This window comes from Salmo trutta, chromosome 33, assembly GCF_901001165.1.
Source record: "Salmo trutta chromosome 33, fSalTru1.1, whole genome shotgun sequence".
Lineage (NCBI taxonomy): Eukaryota > Metazoa > Chordata > Actinopteri > Salmoniformes > Salmonidae > Salmo > Salmo trutta.
The window spans coordinates 21,108,131-21,125,970 of record NC_042989.1 but is presented as its reverse complement, the minus strand read 5'-3'; the positions used below and the strand labels follow the sequence as shown (position 1 = coordinate 21,125,970).

The following is a 17,840-nucleotide window of genomic DNA, read 5'->3' as shown; positions in this document are numbered from 1 at the left end:
CTCCAGCATGACCGGTTTGGCGATGGGTCAGTCATGGTGTGGGGTGGCATTTCTTTGGGGGGCCGCACAGCCCTCCATGTGCTCGCCAGAGGTAGCCTGACTGCCATTGGGTACCGAGATGAGATCCTCAGACCCCTTGTGAGACCATATGCTGGTGCGGTTGGCCCTGGGTTCCTCCTAATGCAAGACAATGCTAGACCTCATGTGGCTGGAGTGTGTCAGCAGTTCCTGCAAGAGGAAGGCATTGATGCTATGGACTGGCCCGCCCGTTCCCCAGACCTGAATCCAATTGAGCACATCTGGGACATCATGTCTCGCTCCATCCACCAACGCCACGTTGCACCACAGACTGTCCAGGAGTTGGCAGGTCTGGGAGGATATCCCTCAGGAGACCATCCGCCACCTCATCAGGAGCATGCCCAGGCGTTGTAGGGAGGTCATACAGGCATGTGGAGGCCACACACACTACTGAGCCTCATTTTGACTTGTTTTAAGGACATTACATCAAAGTTGGATCAGCCTGTAGTGTGGTTTTCCACTTTAATTTTGAGTGTGACTCCAAATCCAGACCTCCATGGGTTGATAAATTCGATTTCCATTGATTATTTTTGTGTGATTTTGTTGTCAGCACATTCAACTATGTAAAGAACAAAGTATTTAATAAGATTATTTCATTCATTCAGATCTAGGATGTGTTATTTTAGTGTTCCCTTTATTTTTTTGAGCAGTGTAGAAACCTACAGTACAAGGCCATATCATACTAAACTAAATGCCCAACTGAAAAAGACCACCGTAGAAAGGTAAATATAGCACACTCAATAGAGTGCATCAATGTAGCAAAAATCTTTCCTGACAGCCAACAACTATGTGGTACAATAGATTTTTAATGCATTAGATGAAACGGTGATTCATTAAAATAGCATTTTGTTGGAAAGATACACAGAGTAGAAAGGGAAGGTGTTTTGTATAAGAATTTACATTTTTACAAATAAATCCGATACAAAATGTAATTCACTGGCAAAGAAAGCAGCCAACCAAAGATAAGCTAATTTGTACAGGTGCATTCAACTGGCTGGCAGGAAAATATCTTAGGTGAGATGGTAGTTTGTAGCTATAGGTTGTCTGTTTCCTTTGTCATCAACGTCATAGTAACAGTCTGTATGGAGGAAATGTTTCTTAGGACAGGTTGTTTCTGAAGCTTATGACTGGGTTGTGTTGAAAAACATACTAATCTACACTGAGTGTACAAAACATTAAGAACACCTGCTCTTTCCATGACAGACTGACCAGGTACATCCAGGTGAAGGCTATGATCCCTTATTGATGTCACTTGTTAAATCCACTTCAATTAGTGTAGATGAAGGGGAGGAGACAGGTTAAAGAAGGATTTAAGCCTTGAGACAATTGAGACATGGATTGTGTATGTGTGCCGATTCAGAGAGTGAATGGGCAAGACAAAATATTTAAGTGCCTTTGAACGGGGTATGGTAGTAGGTGCCAGGCGCACCGGTATGTGTCAAGAACCGCAACGCTGCTGGGTTTTTCACGCTCAACAGTTTCCCGTGTGTATCAAGAATGGTCCACCACCCAAAGGACATCCAGCCAACTTGACACAACTTTGGGACGCATTGGAGTCAACATGGGGGAGCATCCCTGTGGAACACTTGACACCTTGTAGTCCATGCCCCAACGAATTGAGACTGTTCTGAGGGCAAAAGGGGAGGGGGTTGCAACTCAATATTAGGAAGGTGTTCCTAATGTTTAGGATACTCAGTGTATAATGTAATTCTGTCAGTATAAAAATATAAGAGCCCTTAAACTCCGGTACCAATATTAACAAATATTATAATGAATTGATTCAGATCAGTCTCTAGCACTGAGTAGTATTCAGACAACAGGAAGTGCTCGCAGCACAGATAATGATGCAAATATAGTACCACAGAGTTTCTAAACCCAGAGGCCCAACATCATGAGACTTCCGAGAACGCTTGCGAAGCAGACTTGGCAGACAATGAGTAAAAATTCGTCCTTAGTTCATATTTTTCTCTACTTCTAAAAGGCACACAACCTAGTTTCAAGCCAATGTCTTAAGTAGCTGAACATGTTATTATTCCAAAACGTTATATCGAAAGAGTGCCTTTGATTTGATGGCATGCACATGCGCAGTTTGGCGCAACACCACCGTTAGATGGTTATATGCATGATCTTAGCTAGCTAATGTAGCTAATGGGATTTCTATTGAATGAGTTATGAACTAGGGCAGTCATGTACATTAGCAGCAGTTTACTACAGTACAGTGTGTCTCTGTGGATCACTTACTCTGCCTTTTCCTCTGTGTCTTTTTTTTGGGGGGTCCACTTCATAGTCCTCATCGTCATGGTATGCACCTTCAGCTGCGTCAGCCTCCAACACCCTCTGTGGTGGGAAAAAAGGGAATAGAGGGATCAATCTCTTGTCTGGAGGTCAAAGACACTGCCTGACTCTCAGTCTGAGGAACAACTAAATTAGGTAATAAAACATGTTCAAAAAAGATGGTTGTAATAAACTATAAGGCCATAAACCTCTGATACTAGCTATTTGCATATTTAAAGCGCATTATGACAGTGTGCCCTTTTATACCTTTCCAGGCAGTTCTGGTATCAGGCTCAGACTGGTTATAGTCATGGCAGAGGTTAGGTAAGCTGATCCTAGATCAGACTACTCCCTTTCCCTTTAAGTCATTGGGATAAAACTTCATTAGGACCCACCTGGATTTCTAGGAGACTCTCCTCATCCTTAGAGTTGTTCCTCTGGTGTCGGCCCTCCCCTCTGAGAAGAGCCTCCAGTGTGGTGTCCTGTGTGGGAAGCGTATCCTTGCCTGTGAGTCCTCCATCTGGATACAGAGCAACAAACACACACAAATAAATCAAACAAACCCGGGAGCCGCCCCTCACATCAGTTAAAGTAGACATGTATACCAGTAACTCTAAAGACACTGACAGGTATCACCACATCTAGTCAGTCTTTCTCAGGAAGATACAAATGGCTCGCTTTAACAAAGCATCACTATAAATACCAAATCCCTTCATTAGGGATGTGTGATACTTTCTGTACAACTTATGTTTCTATTCAGCAAATGAAGGATATATTAATCCAATGTGTAATGCCTTGTTACAAAGCTAGCCTAATCTGGGATTGCTATTTAAAGCACGCTACCAGGGACGACCTGCCATTGTTTAACTAAACATAACTAACCAAACCTTAACCCTGGGTCGCTGATTCTCCTAGTCAAACTAGGAAATGTCCATAAACGTAGGTACATTTGTGATTTGGGTGAACTGTCCCTTTAATGTGAAAAGTTCCAGAGCTTTTCTGTTGAGATAGAGGTCAAAACAAAGAGTGTGGATGAGATAAAAGACTAATATTGGTTGGTAGTCAGTCTATCATGGACATCATATTCAAGACTTTCTCTTCACTGATGGGTATTTCATTCAGCCTTACGATTTTAGAAAAGAGGACAGGCTTCAAAGCCTCAAGCTATCATACCTTCACAGACACTCATCTCCCCAAGTAAAATCACCTAGCAGTCTCAATCCCTGAGCGGAATGCTAACATGCAGCAGTTGGTAAGAGGTAAGGATCTGAGTAGGAAGAGGTGGAGATAATGTTGAACGGTATATCGAAACGTTGGAAATACTTTGATACTAGAACATGAAAAACGTTTCGGTACTATAATTTTTGTTACTTCCGTACTTCTGTCAAATGTGTCTCACATCATATATGGATTAAGAGGATCGAGTGTCTAGTAATTTGTCTGATTCTTCTCAAGGGGGCAGTAGCTAGCCAGGATACTTGTGCTTGTGTATGCAGTCGACACAGCTTGAGCCACTTTGAGAAACAAGCAAGAGGAGAGAGACAGCATGGCTTCTTCATGCAAAAACATCCTACCTCCACGCTCACAACTTGTTGACAAACAACTTGTTGACAAAACTGTCTGCAGAAGTGAACTATGGGATTATTTTGATTACAGAGCAGATGAGGGCCATCCCACCAAAACAACTACGCAAAACACAGGCAGAAGGGGCTGACCAACTGGCAAGTGTGACATTTTCAACCTCTCCCTGTCTGAGTCTGTAATACCAACATGTTTCAAGCAGACCACCATAGTCCCTGTGCCCAAGAACACTAAGGTAACCTGCCTAAATGACTACCGACCCGTAGCACTCACGTCTGTAGCCATGAAATGCTTTGAAAGGCTGGTTATGGCTCACATCAACACCATTATCCCAGAAACCCTAGACACACTCCAGTTTGCATACCACACCAACGGATCCACAGATGATGCAATCTCTATTGCACAGCACACTGTGCCTTTCACACCAGGACAAAAGGAACACCTATGTGAGAATGCTATTCATTGACTACAGCTCAGCGTTCAACACCATAGTGCCCCCAAAACTCATCACTTAGCTAAGGACCCTGGGACTAAACACCTCCCTCTGCAACTGGATCCTGGACTTCCCGACGAGCCGCCCCCAGGTGGTAAGGGTAGGTAACAACACATCCGCCACGATGATCCTCAACGCGGGAGCCCCTCAGGGGTGCGTGCTCAGTCCCCTCCTGTACTCCCTGTTCATTCATGACTGCACGGCCAGGCACGACTCCAACACCATCATTAAGTTTGCTGATGACACAACAGTGGTAGGCCTGATCACCGACAACGACGAGACAGACTATAGGAAGGAGGTCAGAAACCTGGCCTTGTGGTGCAAAGACAACAACCTCTCCCTCAACGTGATCAAGACAAAGGAGATGATTGTGGACTACAGGAAAAGGAGGACCGAGCACTCCCCCATTCTCATCGACGGGGCAGTAGTGGAGCAGGTTGAGAGCTTCAAGTTCCTTGGCGTCCACATCACCAACAAACTAACATGGTCCAAGCACACCAAGGCAGTCGTGAAGAGAGCACGACAAAACCTTTTCCCCTTCAGGAGACTGAAAAGATTTGGTATGGGTCCTCAGATCCTTAAAAGGTTTTACAGCTGCACCATCGAGAGCATCCTTAATATTCAGTTGTACATGTCTACCTCGGTAACCTCATTGTTGCTATCCCTGCATTTCAGTAGCATGCCTCCTTGCACTTTCAATTTGCCTTCATTGCACATTTAGACTTGCCATTTGCCTTCATTGCATATTTATATTCTTTATATTTGTACTCTTTTATTTGTACTCTTTTATTTGCACTTCTGGGCTGATGCTAACTGCATTTCATTGTACTGTACTTGTACTTGTTCAATGACAATAAAGTTGAATCTAATCTAATCCTGACGGGTTGCATCACTGCCTGGTATGGCAACTGCTCGGCCTCCAACCGCAAGGCACTACAGAGGGTAGTGCGTACGTCCCAGTACATCACCGGGGCCAAGCTTCCAGCCATCCTGGACCTCCATACCAGGCGGTGTCAGAGGAAGGCCCTAAAAATTGTCAAAGACTCCAGTCACGCTAGTCATAGACTGTTCTCTCCGCTACCGAAAACGAGCAAGTCTAGGTCCAAGAGGCTCTTAAATAGCTTCTACCCCCAAGGCATAAGACTCCTGAACAGCTAATTACCCAGACTATTTGCATTGCCTCCCCGCACTCTGGAACGCTGCTGCTAGTCTCTGTTATTATCTATGCATAGTCACTTTAATAACTCTACCTACATGTACATATTACCTCAATTATCTCGACACCAGTGCCCCCACAAATTGACTCTGTACCGGTACCCCTGTATATAGCCCCGCTATTGTTATTTACTGCTGCTCTTTAATCATTTGTTATTCTTATCTCTTACATTTTTTTATAGGTATTTTCTTAAAACTGCATTGTTGGTTAAGGGATTGTAAACATTTCACTGTAAGGTCTACACCTGTTGTATTCAGCACATGTGACAAAAACAATTTGATTTGAACCCAGACACATCACAAGGGCTGCTGAATACAGAAGCATTGGTTTAGAACGTTTTCTCACCACCAAATATGGTAGTGAGATGAAGTCCAGTAGCGGGTGTAGTAGGAGAGGGTGGAACTAGGTTAAACTGGGCCGACATTCCGCAAATTTTCTCATTCATGAAACATCTGATCTTAATAAATGCTTCAGTTCTCAAAGCTAGAATCTGTTAGGAACACAGTGCACTAAACTTTAGAGACTTGATGCTTTGCAAAAGTTTTAAAACATTTTGTTGTGTAGGAGTGCAAGGTTGAATTGAATTTGTCCACATGTGCACTTCACAGAGGCGGTGTTTCCTAACGGAAATATGCAAATACATTCTACAACGCGGCAATAGGATCTCACTAGCTCGTGCTTGGCTTTGCCCACCTCCTTGCTTATTCTGCCCACTATGCTTCATTTGCTCCAACTGTAAACGATACAGATTAACTATCTTGGGTTAGTTATAAATATCTTTGAGCAAAAGGAGTTACAAAGCAGTGCAGTGCAGTGCATGGGAGGTTTAGTTCTAAAACGACATAAAAACTATTTTAACCATGACATTTGCATTGTAACATTGTCGTTATTCTACTAGCAACTAAATTTGAATTATTTTTGAGTGACAATGACATAAACATCTACCGTAATTTCCGGACTATAAGCCGCTACTTTTTTCCCACGCTTTGAACCTCGCGGCTTAAACAATGACGCGGCTAATATATGGATTTTTCACGCTTTCAAATTAAAAATTACAAATAAAAAAACTCTGTGACGTGCTCAGTTTTTTGGCGGCATGAAGCTTTCATTAGACCAATGAAATTGCTGAACATGGCTACAGACGTGAGTGATACGGGTCGGTAGTCATTTAGGCAGGTTACCTTACATTCATTGCCGAACCAATGAAATTGCCGAAATTGCCTGTTTAGATTAAATCGAGCGCGCTCAAACTTCCCATCATTCTGATTACGGTAGTCATTTTGTCACCCTCATCATGGCAAAGACACGGAGAAATGCATATGATGCAGCTTTCAAGTTGAAGGCGATTGATCTGGCTGTTGGAAAAGGAAATAGAGCTGCTGCACAGGAGCTTGGTCTGGAGCAATGACTTTCTTGGTAGGCTACTGTTTACTGCTAATTTAAATTTTTTTGTTACAAGCCGTGTTTCGTTAAAGCCTATTTATTTTTGTTACAAGCCGTGTTTCGTTAAAGCCTATTTATTTTTGTTACAAGCCGTGTTTCGTTAAAGCCTATTTATTTTTGTTACAAGCCGTGTTTCGTTAAAGCCTATTTAGTTTTGTTACAAGCCGTGTTTCGTTAAAGCCTATTTATTTTTGTTACAAGCCGTGTTTCGTTAAAGCCTATTTATTTTTGTTACAAGCCATGTTTCGTTAAAGCCTATTTATTTTTGTTACAAGCCGTGTTTCGTTAAAGCCTGTGTAAAGTTCATTTGTTTCAATGTACCGGTAGGCACCTGCGGCTTATAGACATGTGCGGCTTATTTATGTTCAAAATAATATATATTTTTTTTAATTCAGTGGGTTCGGCTTATATTCAGGTGCGCTCAATAGTCCGGAAATTACGGTATTCAGCATCTCATTCATGTGAGCATTATAATATGATTACAACCCAAAAGTAATGTGAAATGCACTCATAACGTGACAGTAAAATATTTTAGACTACTTTGCATATGTCTGGGCATGCTAGCAGTAGCCAGCCAGCAGCCCTGGGCAGATAATTGCACTCTGGGAAGTGAATACTCTTTGGGAATCGTATGCTGTGTAAAATCTATTGTATTTTTATGGTGTGTAGACTATTGCAATATAGAAGCTTCAGAAATTAGCTTCAAAGTGTTTATGTAGTTTTGGAACTAAACATTTAATAAATTACAATATTTAGCTGTAATGAATAATGTCTATGGAAAGTCATTTGACGGCAATATTATGGCCACAGATTAGCAAATTAACCCTGATATGTATCAAATTACATTTAAAACAGTTTAGACTGTTATTGTACACTATTTTGTTTGCTCCAAGTAGTGACGTCAGATATTTTTCCTTTATTAAATAACTAACATAAAAAATACATTCTGAGCTCAATCCACACATCGCACAGTTTCTCTAGCGATAAAATCAGATCCAGCCTGAACTGTGTGATATAGTAGGGAGTTGTAGATTCCAACAGGCCTATATTTTACATAGTTTAGCGCATAAAACGTGGTAATTAACTACAATGACCATAAATCTATTGCATATCTACTTGTCTGGTCTGTTTATTTTACGTCTGCTACTGAAGAGAAGAATGCATGATCGTGAGATGATATAGAGAGCAGCTGTTGCTTCACGAGGCATCTTTACCTGAAAATACATGATCTAAGTCAGTGGTTCCCAAACATTTTATAGTCCCGTACCCCTTCAAACATTCAACCTCGAGCTGCGTACCCCCTCTAGCACCAGGGTCAGCGCACTCTCAAATGTTGTTTTTGCCATAAATGTAAGCCCGCCACACACACACACTATACGATGCATTTATTAAACATAAGAATGAGTGTGAGTTTTCCACAATCGGGCTCGTGGGAAGTGACAAAAAGCTCTTATAGGACCAGGGCACAAATGATAACAATCAATAATTTTGCTCTTTACTTAGCCATCTTACATATAAAACCTTATTTGTCCATCAAAAATTGTGAATAACTCACCACAGGTTAATGAGAAGGGTGTGCTTGAAAGGATGCACATAACTCTGCAATGTTGGGTTGTATCGGAGAATCTCAGTCTTTTTACACACACAGTCTGTGCCTGTATTTAGTTTTCATTCTAGTGAGTGCCGAGAATCCACTCACACATAGGTACATGGTTGCAAAGGGCATCAGTATTACATTTTTGGCCGATTCCGATATCCAATATTTTCCTTGCCAAAAAAAAACGATACCGATACCCAATATTAAACAAATGTTGCGGCCTTTTAAGCATTCTAGTACAGTTAAATAGTTAACACACACACACACACACCCACACATGGACGCAGTGGTCTACAGCACTGCATCTCAGTGCAAGAGGCGTCACTATAGTCCCTGGTTCGAATCCAGGCTGTATCACATCCGGCCGTGATTGGGAGTCCCATAGGCTGGCACACAATTGGCCCAGTGTCGTCCGGGCCATCATTGTAAATAAGAATTTGTTCTTAACTGACTTGCCTAGTTAAATAAAGGTTACACACACACACACACACACACACGTTATTTTGTTGGCATTTACATACAGTTGAAGTCGGAAGTTTACATACACATGATGGAGTCTTTAAAACTCGTTTTTCAACCACTCCACAAATTTCTTGTTAACAAACTATAGTTTTGGCAAGTCGGTTAAGACATCTATTTTGTGCATGACACAAGTCATTTTTCCAACAATTGTTTACAGACAGATTATTTCACTTATAATTCACTGTATCACAATTCCAGTGGGTCAGAAGTTTACATACACTAAGTTCAAACAGCTTGGAAAATTCTAGAAAATGATGTCATGGCTTTAGAAGCTTCTGATAGGCTAATTGACATCATTTGAGTCAATTGGAGGTGTACCTATGGATGTATTTCAAGGCCTACCTTCAAACTCAGTGCCTCTTTGCTTGACATCATGGGAAAATCAAAGAAATCAGCCAAGACCTCAGAAAAAAAATTGTAGACCTCCACAAGTCTTGTTCATCCTTGAGAGCAATTTCCAAACGCCTTAAGGTACCACGTTCATCTGTACAAATAATATTATGCAAGTATAAACACCATGGGACCACTCAGCCGTCATACCGCTCAGGAAGGAGACGTGTTCTGTCTCCTAGAGATGAACGTACTTTGGTGTAAAAAGTGCAAATCAATCCCAGAACAACAGCAAAGGACCTTGTGAAGATGCTGGAGTAAACAGGTACAAAAGTATCTATATCCACAGTAAAACGAGTTCTATATCGACATAACCTGAAAGGCCGCTCAGCAAGGAAGAAGCCACTGCTCCAAAACCGCCATAAAAAAGCCAGACTACGGTTTGCAACTGCACATGGGGACATAGATCATACTTTTTGGAGAAATGTCCTCTGGTCTGATGAAACAAAAATACAACTGTTTGGCTATGATGACCATCGTTATGTTTGGAGGAAAAAGGGGGAGGCTTGCAAACCGAAGAACACCATCCCAACTGTGAAGCACGGGGGTGACAGCATCATGTTGCGGGGTGCTTTGCTGCAGGAGGGACTGGTGCACTTCACAAAATAGATGGCATCATGAGGCAGGATAATTATGTGGATATATTGAAGCAACATCTCAAGATATCAATCAGGAAGTTAAAGCTTGGTCGCAAGTGGGTCTTCCAAATGGACAATGACCCCAAGCATACTTCCAAAGTTGTGGCAAAATGGCTTAAGGACAACAAAGTCAAGGTATTGGAGTAGCCATCACAAAGCCCTGAACTCAATCATATAGAAAATGTGTGGGTAGAACTGAAAAAGCGTGTGCAAGCAAAAAGGCCTACAAACCTGACTTAGTTACACCAGCTCTGTCAGGAAGAATGGGCCAAAATTCACCTAACTTATTGTGGGAAGCTTGTGGAAGGCTACCCGAAACGTTTGACCCAAGTTAAACAATTTAAAGGCAATGCTACCAAATACTAATTGAGTGTATGTAAACTTCTGACCCACTGGGAATGTGATGAAAGAAATAAAAGCTGAAATAAATCATTCTCTCTACTATTATTCTGACATTTCACATTCCCAGGATTAAATGTCAGGAATTGTGAAAAACTGAGTTTTAATGTAGTTGGCTAAGGTGTATGTAAACTTCCGACTTGAATTGTATGTCCCCATCACCAGTAAAACATAATTAAAACCTATTTCTTTCACTTACTTGCTGTGCTGTTTCGTTATTCATTTGTTCAGTCGTTTCATTCTCAACCAGGATTTCTATGGAACGCCGTTTGGGTCTTTGCGTGTCAAAAAAAGAACACTATTTGACGTGTCAAATAAGCTTGTTGACCAATCAGGACCTGAATATGACTGCACGTCACATAATTTAATTTAAAAATACATTTTGTACGTAGTCATTACACATTCATTACACTATCACTCGTATTTCATATGTCACAACGATTCATTGATACGTATGCTATGATGCTTGTAAAGTTGTCTCGCGCACCTACAGTGATGGCCATAAAAAAAGCTAGCTAGCTCAAGAATGCAAGCAATGTCCTTCCCCAAAACATAGCAAAACAACATAATCTGTTTCAGTAACTATTAGCTAGCTAACTATATAGCTAGGTGCCATCATCTAAAATAAGCCTAATTGATAAGACAGTTCTTATTTGATTAATGCTGGTCGTACCCATCTATGTGAAGGTAGCCACAATGAGGATTAGGCACAATAGTGGACTTTGCGGTTAGCCTTAAAAATAAAAGTATGGCATAATTCTACTATTTGTATTAATTTGCATCACTGTCAATGTCATAGTTTTATTTTGAAGGCAAACCGCAAATTCCACTATTGTGCCTAATCCTTATTGTGGCTAGCTTCACACTAGCCAGATGAAGCTTGCTGGCTGCTTATAACGTTAGATTTGGGCAACAGGGTTGTTTAGCTGGCTACCTATTTCTTTTCATGAACTGAAGATCAATTTTAATAGGCAAACAACAAGTGGCAAAATTGCTAATACTTACTCACAAGGATTCCTAAATCATTGCTAAGAATAATGAAAATGACTGCAGTTTCTACTGGTAATTGTTTTCAGGCTGGTTGTGTTGGTGCTAGCTAGGTACCAAGCTAAAGCTAGCTACCCCAGAAGTTGCGGTCGAACAAATTTGTTGCAGTCGAACAAATTCTGCTTTATTACCGACACGGTATTGTAAACACATCATTCGTGGCCGGTGTTCACTTGTTTGCAGACTTTTTTGTACAGCTTTGACAGACCCAACATCTGAAAAATAGCGAAAGCCAACATCACCCACGACTGAGAACGGTTGATTGATTGTCAAGGGCAATGAATTCCATTATCTTGGCTTTAATGGATTTGGCCTTTGAGTTGTCTCGCAGAAATGTTCTTACTCTTTCAAATGACTGCTCGACTTGTTGAATGCTCAATCCACACAGCAGACATTGTGTGGGCTAGGTTAGGAATGCTGTGTTGCACGTGTAGTGCAAAATTTTACGTGGAATCATTACGTCCTGTACCTACGTTATATAGGTATGCACGGTAGCTTTGACATCGGATTTTAATATCACGTTAAACTAGACATCGGCCAATACCGATGTTTGCAATTTTAGCTAATATCATCTGATTCCGATATGTTCACTGATATATTGTGCATCCCTACTAAAAATAAATGGAAGTGGATGATAGATTGAGTGAGTAAATGGTCAGGATTGTATGTGAGGAGCAGTGACAAACTCCATTTCATAACATTTATTAAATGCCGTGTTGTGATTCCTGTCCCTCTCCTCCCAGCAGGCAACCATTTGTTACACGTTCTAGTTTTCACAAAAAAGGTTTACTCGGTTACTGAACGGAGCACTTTTCTTTTGATAAAAAGTGACTAGCAGGCTGTTTGAGTTCCACACTGAAATTAAATTATGTGCTTTCAGTTAGATGATCCCAGATCATAAGTAATAAGACAAAAGAGTGGGTGATGTGACATGGCAGAGAGAGACACTGGACTTTTGGGGGGTGGGGTGGGAGTAACCTGGTATTTCTATTACCTAGTTGTAGGCCACAGAGGCGTAGACGAGGGTCCATGGAGGTGTGCAGCCGTCTCTTCTTCCTCCAGCAGCGGGCAGGGTATGTATACATCTGACCTGCAGCCACCCCTATAATAATAATAAATGAAACTATTAAGAACTTTTCATTACAACCTCAAAGTGCTATAGACAGACACAGAGACAGGAACTAAAGAAAACACCTCTCAGGTCTCAATTCCCCCCACCCAGATACATAATGTGTTGCTTACTGACCCTAAAAATATCCTTACACAGGTGTATACAGTGTATTCGTGAAGTATTCAGACCCCTTCCCTTCGACATTTTGTTACATTACAGCCGTATTCTAAAATGGGTTAAAGAAAAATATTTCCACATCATTCATACATAATGACATAAGTGAAAACAGGTTTTAGACATTTTTGCAAATGTATAATAAACATTTACATCGGAAATATCTCATTTTACTGACCATAATTTTCACCATTCGACTCCGTAGGTGAACGGATGATCTCCGCGTGTGTGGTTCCCACTGTAAAGCATGGAGGTGGTGTGATGGTGCTTTGCTGGTGACACTGTCAGTGATTTTATTTAGAATTCAAGGCACACTTAACCAGCGCGGTTACCACAGCATTCTGCAGCGATACGCCATCCCATCTGGTTTGAGCTTATTGGGACTATTATTTGAAGACCCAAAACACACCTCCAGGCTGTGTAAGTGCTATTTGACCGAGAATGAGAGTGCTGGAGTGCTGCATCAGATGACCTGGCCTCCACAAACACCCGACCTCAACCCAATTGAGATGGTTTGGGATGAGTTGGACTGCAGAGTGAAGGAAAAGCAGCCAACAAGTGCTCAGCATATGTTGGAACTCCTTCAAGACCGTTGGAAAAGCATTCCTCATGAAGCTGGTTGAGAGAATGCCAAAAGTGCGCAAAGCCGTCATCAAGGCAAAGTGTGGCTACTTTGAAGAATTTGTTTAACACTTTTTTGGTTACTACATGATTTCATATGTGCTTTTTCATTGTTTTGATGTCTTTACTCTTATTCTACAATGTAGAAAAGATAAAAAATAAAGAAATACCCTTGAATGAGTAGGTGTGTCCAAACTTTTGGCTGGTACTGTATAGTGTAGACTACTAAATAGCCTATTCACGCAGAAGTTAGAGCGGCTCAATTCTCTTTTGCATTTTCAAAAAATTATGGTTCTCAAAAAGAGTTTTGGAATAGCTACCATAATCCTGTTGTGATGAATAATAATACTTAGCTTGTATTGTTTTTCTCGTGGATTTGCTCAAACTGTCTACCAAGTTATTTGCAATGGACTTGTTGGAAGAGTGATGTGTTATGTAGGGTTTGGGAGAGAGCGAGAGAGAGGGAGGGAATGAAACCCAGCCATTGTTTCACTGACACTTCCTATTGTATTGTTTTCACTGATCCTCACTCTGCTCTGCCTGTCACTAACAGTAACACTGTGCAACATACCAGTGAATGTCATCATGCCCAGTAGAGGAGCACTAGCTGGTTCTGCCTGGTGTCTACAAACTCTCCACTGAGAGAGGGCCTTCTCCTGTAGCTGGGCAGAGGTAGCTAGCATTGCAGCAAGCCGGAGTAAGTTGCTGGCTGTCTGACTGGCGGTGGTAGAGTGAGACTCGGGCTGCATGCAGAATCAGCTCCTTGCTGCAGGCTGCCTGCTCTATTTTTAGCCTGCAGCTCCAAGGGGGAGAGGCTGTCTAGTTGTGGAGAGTTGAAAGTCAACGTGTGCAGACACATTGGTGATGGGCTTCGGTGTGGATGAGCCCTCAGAGTAGCTAGCATATGGTAGTTAGTGAATACCCCTGGCTCTCTCTCTTCTATTTCCCAACTAGGGTTGTCACGACACCAGATGTTTGACTTCGATATGATACCGGGTTTAATATCATGAGTCGATACCAAAATACCAAAACGATACTCGATACCGAAACGAAACCACGGCAAAACAACACATACACAAAAAAAGCTAGTCATAAAATAACGACTTGGGCTTTATTTTTAAAACGTGAAAAATATCTTGATAACTGGTAGAACAAATAAAACAACACATTCTATATTCAAACACCATATTAAATAACAGAAAAATACCTTACATTTTTCAAAACCATGTCTGAGACTCGGAGCTAGTGCTGAGCAATTAGTGCTTTTTGAGATCGTTTCGGTTCGATTATAAAAAAAATATCACAGATTTCGGTTTCAATGTAATATTTTTAAACATGAAATGCTTTGTGCATTATGTGGGATGAATGCTGTAACAACACAAAATAAAACAAAGTCCCATGATGGTAGTAACTGCCCATTACTGCTTCACATTACTTTCCTTTAATACAATATTCCAATTGTGAATAAGGCATACTTTTATGACTGCTGAACTATCAATCACTTAGATGAGGTATTCCCAAACTGGGTACGCGCAATGCCGTCGGGGGTACGCCAAATAAAAATGTGATTCACATAAAAAATTATAATAATCTTCACATTTTCAAACAGTCCATTTATATTTTCCAGTTTTTTTTCTCTCGCCTGAGTAGCCTCGTTTCACTGCCAAAAAGAAAATTAAACCATTTAATGTTCAGCGAAATAACAACACAATGTCAAATACAGGTAGCCTAGTCAAATAATTAACATCCAATCACATCAACCGTTACTCTCTCGCGGGAATTCCACTAACGGTCCGTATGTAACCAAACATAGCTGTTGCTCATTCTTTTTGCTCGAAAATTGATAAATGGTTTAAAAAAAGTAAAGGAGACATGTCAATAGAGACACATACTAGCTCTACTAGTAGTACTGCTACTACCAGCAGTACCACACCTGCACCTGTCGACGACACAAGTTGTTCTGCTTCCACGAGCACATCCAATGCTAGCATCAGTAATTCTACATTTGTTGTTAGCCCAGCTAGCATGGACACTGACAGTTGTGAATCTGATGCAGCCGAAGAGCTACTGCCCCCTTACCTGAGAAAGCACCAAATAACAGACAGGGACGTTGGACCATCGAAGAGGCGCAAATATGATGACAACTACATTGATTTGGGCTTCAATTATATTGGGAGTAGTGCCTTTCCTCAGCCACAGTGTGTTATATGTGCAAAAGTACTATCTCACAACTCGATAAAACCTTCACTCTTGCACAAACATTTAGAAACAAAACATGCCATTTTGAAAAATAAGCCACGGGAGTTTAAAAAAAAATTAAGATGACTTTCGAGTAGTAAGACATGTATAAAAGCAACAGATACCATTAATAAAAAGGAGCTAGAAGCTTCTTATATGGTGAGCTACAGAGTGGCTAGGACATGCAAGCCCCATACTATTGTGGAGGACTTAATTCTTCCTTCTGCCACGGATATGGCTGGGACAATGCTGGGGGAAAAAGGCCAAAAAACTATACAGACAATGCCTCCATCAAACAACAATGTTTCACAACGCATTAGTGACATGGCAGAAAATGTTTTGAAACAATTACTGCTTCGCATACAAGCCAGTGAATTCTATGCATTACAGCTGGATGAGTCAACAGACGTGGCGGGCCTGGCACAGCTCCTGGTATATGTTAATTACGTTTATGGGGGGTAAATTAAGGAAGACATCCTCTTCTGCAAACCACTGGAAATCAGGACAACAGGTGAGGATATTTTTTAAGTACTTGACAGCTTTGTGACATCAATGGACTTTGGTGTTCACGATGTGTTGGTATCTGTACTGATGGCACAAAAGCCATGACTGGGGGACATAGTGGAGTGGTAACGCACGTGCAAGCAGTTGCTCCTGACACCACTTGGGTACACTGCAGCATCCACGAGAGGCTCTTGCTGCCAAGGGAATGCCTGACAGCTTGAAAGACATTTTGGACATTACAATGAAAATGGTCGACTTTGTTAAAGCAAGGCCCATGAACTCTCGACCATGTAACACTTTTACAACACACAGAAATGCGCTGGTTATCAAGGGGCAAAGTATTACACGTTTTTTTTTAAATTCAGAGACGAGCTTAAAGTTCTCTTTACTGACCATCATTTTCACTTTATTTTCATAATTTTCACTTTATTTAACTAGGCAAGTCAGTTAAGAACAATTCTTATTTAAAATGACAGTCCAGACTATGCTGGGCCAATTGTGCTCCGCCCTATGGGACTCCCAATCACGGCCGGATGTGATACAGCCTAGATTCGAACCAGAGACTGTTGTTACGCTTCTTGCACTGAGATGCAGTGCCTTGGACCGCTGCGTCCATGTGTGTGTGTTAACTATTTAACTGTATTAGAATGCTTAAAAGGTCGCTTTTTTATATATCGGTTAACGGTTATCGGTATTGTTGTTTTTGGCAAGGAAAATATCGGATATCGTTATCGGCAAAAAATGTAATATCGGTGCATCACAAATTTTTAGCTGTTCACTTCTTCACTCCCACTCACACACATTAAGGGGGCTTTCACACCAAATTGTTTTGGAGCGTTTTGTTACAAACTCTGGTGCATTTTCCCCCTTAGTTCAGTTCGTTTGGACTGGTGTGAACACTATACGCACTCGGGAGTGCACCGCACTGTGGTTCTCTCAAAAAAGGTGGTCTCTGTCTGATTCCATTCGTACCATGGTTTCCTGCAGGCGAGAACGCAGTCCGGACCAAACACAGGAAAAGAACCAGAGGTGTGCAGTATTATTGGTTGTTTGACTGCGAGTGTTTTAAAGAAATGCACACAGTAGCCTCCCAAACTGATATCTCTGAAACATTTGAGCGCATCCGATGCAGATTAAAGGAGATGAGGCTATGCAGCTGATATACATTACATGATCAAAAGTATATGGACATAGAACTTCTCGTATAACATCTCATTCCAAAATCATGGGTATTAATGCGGAGTTGGTTCCTCCCTTTGCTGCTATAACAGCCTCCGCTCTTCTGGGAAGGCTTTCCACTACATGTTGGAACATTGCTGCGGGGACTTGCTTCCATTCAGCCACGCGCATTAGTGAGGTCAGGCACTGATGTTGGGCGATTAGGCCTGGCTCGCAGTCGCTGTTCCAATTCATCCCAAAGGTGTTCGATGGGGTTGAGGTCATGGCTCTGTGCAGACCAGTCAAGTTCTTCCACACCAATCTCGACAAACCATGTCAGTATGGACCTCGCTTTG

The 17,840-nt window shown here is 41.5% G+C and overlaps 1 protein-coding gene across 1 annotated transcript in view; it reads right to left on the bottom strand.

The window, feature by feature from the left end:
- Window positions 1–17,840, bottom strand: part of LOC115172636 (zinc finger protein DPF3) — a 56,422-nt gene that overhangs the window by 11,001 nt on the left and 27,581 nt on the right. Inside the window, exons 3-5 of the mRNA XM_029730270.1 lie at window positions 12,673–12,780; window positions 2,748–2,872; window positions 2,320–2,415 (exon numbers count right to left, since the gene is read on the bottom strand). Coding sequence (XP_029586130.1) covers window positions 2,320–2,415; window positions 2,748–2,872; window positions 12,673–12,780 — 329 coding nt within the window. The remainder of the gene's footprint in view (window positions 1–2,319; window positions 2,416–2,747; window positions 2,873–12,672; window positions 12,781–17,840) is intronic.